Here is a 4,860-nt window from a genome sequence, read left to right on the forward strand (position 1 = left end):
ACATAAGAAATAGCTTATCTATTGTTAATTCATATAACATAAGAACTGAATGCAATTACCAACAGTGACATATTCATAACAAAGACAACACAAAATGCTCAAAATATCCAAAAAAAACAAATTGAATCCGCAAGGTTCTAGGAAGGATAATGAAGCAAGTGTCTACCTCAGACAGGTTCACCCATTCCCAAGTTTCATTTTCAGTACCTATGTCATAAACAAGAGCATGTCGACCCTGGAAAACCACATAGTGAATTTAGGCACAGAATGAGCAAAACGAGAGTCAATAAATACTGAAAAGTAAGCTATACCTCAACTGGATTATAGTCAGTTATCAAAGCTTCATAGAAATTATTATCGTCAGGCCATCTGGTCCTTACTTTCCTTCCAACCAATGGATCAAACGAACCTCCTTGTGCAGGTTGATTTGTAAGGCCACCAGAAGAAATGCGGTTACCAAACTGACCTCTTCCAGCTGGACCAGGTGGATACTGCATTTTCATTGAAGATGAGCCTGGGGGTATCTGACCAGGAAAGCAAATTATTCAATATTAGCATCAGGAGCTTCATAGCAGGGTTACAATTAGTGATGAAATTTCTAACTCACAGATTTGTGCTTTTTGCCTTTTGGCCCCATCATCTGTCCACGCTTTGCGGCTGATGAGGATGGCTGGTTAGCAGCAGCCACTGGCTGTGTGTTGAAAGGAGATGGCCCACCAAAGGATTGAGAAGGCAATGATGGGGCAATCTTCTGTTTTTTACGAGAAGCTGAGACAGAAGGACTCGGCACTGCCTCATGGACGGCTTGACTGGCACCATGAGCGCCTGGTCGAAGCCCACCAGATTGTCTCCACTCCCTGATATTCCCAATTTTTGGTAACCAAAAAAGGGTCATTTTACTAAATTAAAGAACTTGGCATGATTCCTAACAAAGCTTGTTTTATATACAAAACCTTATTTTTCTGATTGTCTCATCTGCATTAACCCTGCTGAGGATATCCCTGTGCTCCTCATTTGATAATCTTAACTCTTTCCTAAGCTCAGTTATTAAACCTTCCTTATCCTGAAGAAAATACATTTCATTGAGCAGACATATAAACCTGATCAAACAAATATGCCATATTAGATTCATGATCTCAACATGCAAACAGTACCCAAGAAAGGGCATCATCTTGAGCTTTAAAGGCTCTTAGAACTGAACTGTATGCTTCTTGCTCAAGCTGGTGAATTTTAGCTTGCATATCAGTCTCATCATACATTCTAGGGTACGGGAGAGAACCCATGGCTGCAGGCCTTCCATTACCAGAGATGCGGCCACCTCTTGACATTCTATTCTGATGTGGACCATGTGGTGGGGGAAAATCATCATCAGTTCCTGCTCAGTATCAAAACCAAAACAGGGAAGGAAATAAATATACCTCATATACAAAGCTCACTAACCTAAAAAAACAAGTACAAAACGTACTTTGGCACTTGAAGAAAGTAATAGAAGCCATCTAAAGTTTAAACAATTATAAGGATCCGGTTACATAAAATGCCAGATAAGAAATCATGCATTCACATACAGAGCTCTGCAAAAATAATTAATATTAGTGGTAAACTGAGGTTGTTAGCCAAAATTGGCTTTACTAGTTACATACTGCGGTGATCTTGGCTCACAATGATCCAACTCATAAATTAATACACCTTATAAATCATTATAATACTAAAGCCCCATATGCTTACAGTGAGAGTGCAAGGTGATCCAGCTCAATCCACAAGTCACAGAGAAACAAAATTCCAACATTCAAGATCCAATGGATGGTTAACCAATGTTGATAAATAGCAGGAAAGCAAGGTGATACTGTAAAATCTATACATCATGGTGAAACAAAACTTCATACCTTATGTTCTAATGGATCATTATATAAGTTAATGAAGAATCACATACTTAGTCCTGTGAGCCTACATCATTTTGTAGAAAGAGAAAATGAGAGGAAAAGAAGGAGAAAGAATAACTGAAGCAGCCAAATTTGCATGTGTAATAAGCACTCATGATATGTATTTAATTTTGAAAATAGTTGGAGGTATTCACGTTAATGAGTGATTTTAACTGATGCACCCAACAAGAATACTTCATGACCATTAGTCAAACATTTTGCGATATTGTCATGCAGCTTAATCATGTACAGATTTTCCATGTTCCCACCACTTGCCTAAATTGCAATCATTAATGAAGTGTACCCAACTCCATTTCTCTGAAAAGAATGAAGTCCAAAAAACTTGATCAAGCTATAAGGTTTAAATTGTCAAACAAGTGGCACCACCAGGACCTTTATCAGAGTACAAAGAAGGTCCAAATCAAAATCCTTCTTCCTTGACATGAATAAAATGTAAAACAACCACAGCAACAACCAGTGACATATGAATCCAGACAAAATTCTATCAGGAGAAAGGTGGGTTCAAACTCTCCAACTCTTTCACAGGAAAGGCATGTCCATAAATAGAACTTAATCGTATTCTATTCTTGCATTATTACAGACCCGAATCTTTTTCCTTTGAATTTTTTACAACCTAGCAACTGCAAAATTTGAAGAAAACAATACAAATCCTTCTAGCTATCATGGTGAAAAGTCAGTGTTTAACTACAACGTTGATGCAACACAACTTGGGCATAGGCATAGCGATTAACCATCCACAAAAAATGGGTCCTAATACGAATCCGGAACTAATAAAGGTAAAATCCGATGAGAATGTCTAACATGTCAAACTTATAATAACATAAAAACTTCTATTTCCTGGGCTCAGGCTACACTTTGTCCTGCAAATAAGTTTAAAACATAAAAGCAGAAACCAAATGCTGAGCCAAATAAAAAATGCAGTCTTCGAGAGAAAATTCAAGAATTAATACCCCAACGCCCGATTTTGTACGGTCACTATAATCCTAATCACTAATATGCCCCCAGGAACAACAATGCATGCAACTCACAAACCCTAACCCCAATTTTTGTACAAACCCTAACCCAGATAAACTAAACAAATCACTAGGAAACCTAATTTGCTTGACAAACAACGAAATCCTTCGGGCTTTCAAGAAGAATTACCGACCACTACTATCGTACGACTCGTAGTCCATAGCCAGCTTCTGCAGACCCAAAATTCAACAATTTATCGCAGCTCAAAACAAGGAAGCCCTAGAATCAATCCTCCAAATGGCACATGCGGCGCCAAAAAAACCTTCGAAAGATTCCAACTCAGCCGAGTTAACACAGCACAAGCGAGCAACTGTGATCCAGGCGAATTAATTCTGTGTGATCTGCCAGTGCCAGCGTTCGAGTGTGTGTGTTTGGGCGAATGCGGACGTGAACTACGTTAATCGAATTGGGTTAAGATGGAAGGGGGTGAGTTCCGCCTATCTGATTTGTGTTGTTCTCTTGTTCGAAAGGTTTTTTTGCCTCGCCTCGGAAGAGATTACGCACGTGCGGATTTGGAGAACGTTCAAAGGTTCATCAACCATATATTAATTGGCATTTGAGGTAAAGTCATAATAAATATATAAATTCACTAGTAATATGTGTTATTTCTTATGAAACCTATATAAAATTGTAATAATATGAGAATTTTAATTGAAAGAAAAGAAGAAAATATTTTTATATCATTTGATTCGGGTCGAAATCTACACAATTTCTTTGGCCAAATGAACTGATCCTCCAAGGGTTTCGAGGTCGCTACCTCTTCCAAATTGATGTAAGCCCTGAGAAAAAAGAAGCAAATCGTTAAGCTTGTTGGGGTAGCCCCCAACTAATATCCTCCGATGCTTAATTTAGTGCTTAATATCAAGGTCGCGTAAGCAGGTCGCTGTTGAGCTAGCAAGTCTGAGCGATCTAAAGTAAAGAAATAAGTAGAAACGGCGTATTATAAATGTATTGAGCATGGGGTATTTATAGCATATAAAAAGTGGGATTTTGTTGTCCAATTGACATCTGCCATGTGTCTCGGGTTATTGGAGGCGGGTCGCTGGATTCGACCCGAGTGGCAACCTGAACCCGATCAAGAGGATGCAGATCTACTGGGTAAAATTGCATTTTTGAAGCCCTTGAAAGGTAAAACAGTCCCATCATCATTTTATCATATTATCATACAAAATAAAATGGTCTATTTATAGGTTCTAAGATTACAACCAAAAGTTCATCTTTGATGAGGGGAGAGGAATCGCAAGAGTTTACAATTTATGAGAGAATGTAAAAGGTAAGGGAGATGAAGATGAGTTCATTCACAAACTTTAAAATTTCATAAAATTCCCAATTGGATGTTCATTAATCAAGAATATATCTTTTTAAAACCTTACCAAACAAAACCCGGATGGACAAAAACTAGTGGAGGAAAAAGAGTACCTTATTCTTTAATGAGGCAACTACGCAATTATATATTGCCTCATTAAAAATCTTATCAAGAAAACCCAGTGGAAAAAACCATGGTCAAGAAAATAGAGTGCAGTGCGTTTTTACTCACCCTCATTAAAATATCATTACTAGATTCTCACTTGAACGGATTTGTTGAACATCAATATCATCATTCTTTTGAAGATCATGAGTGAAGAAGAATTTTGGTGAAATATGTTCCGTTCTACCCCCTTTGATGTACCCTTCTTTCACTTCAGCAATACATGCCGTTTATCTTCATATAGGATCATCAGGATTATCTTTTCAAATGATAATACAAGTCCCCTAGATGTCTTGAATCATGGGTCTAAACCGAACACATTCTCCACTCACTTTATGTATTGCTATAATTTCTGCATGATTTGATGATGCAGTTATTATTTTTTATTTCATAGATTGCATGAAATTCTTGTACCACCATAGATAAATAAATAGCCAG

The 4,860-nt window shown here is 37.7% G+C and overlaps 1 protein-coding gene across 3 annotated transcripts in view; it reads right to left on the bottom strand.

Annotated features, from left to right (window-relative positions):
* LOC105173374 (protein EMSY-LIKE 3-like) overlaps positions 1-3,423 on the bottom strand; it is a 6,444-nt gene extending 3,021 nt beyond the window's left edge. Inside the window, exons 1-6 of one of the 3 annotated variants that reach the window (XM_011095085.2) lie at positions 3,084-3,423; positions 1,155-1,375; positions 954-1,063; positions 608-857; positions 312-524; positions 167-235 (exon numbers count right to left, since the gene is read on the bottom strand). In XM_011095085.2, the coding sequence (XP_011093387.1) occupies positions 167-235; positions 312-524; positions 608-857; positions 954-1,063; positions 1,155-1,328 (816 nt within the window). In that variant the 5' untranslated portion in view covers positions 1,329-1,375; positions 3,084-3,423. Of the gene's footprint in view, positions 1-166; positions 236-311; positions 525-607; positions 858-953; positions 1,101-1,154; positions 1,376-3,083 lie in introns of those variants that run through there. The other 2 variants (XM_011095084.2, XM_020697963.1) reach the window with 2 other exon arrangements.

The sequence above is a fragment of the Sesamum indicum genome, linkage group LG11, assembly GCF_000512975.1.
Source record: "Sesamum indicum cultivar Zhongzhi No. 13 linkage group LG11, S_indicum_v1.0, whole genome shotgun sequence".
Lineage (NCBI taxonomy): Eukaryota > Viridiplantae > Streptophyta > Magnoliopsida > Lamiales > Pedaliaceae > Sesamum > Sesamum indicum.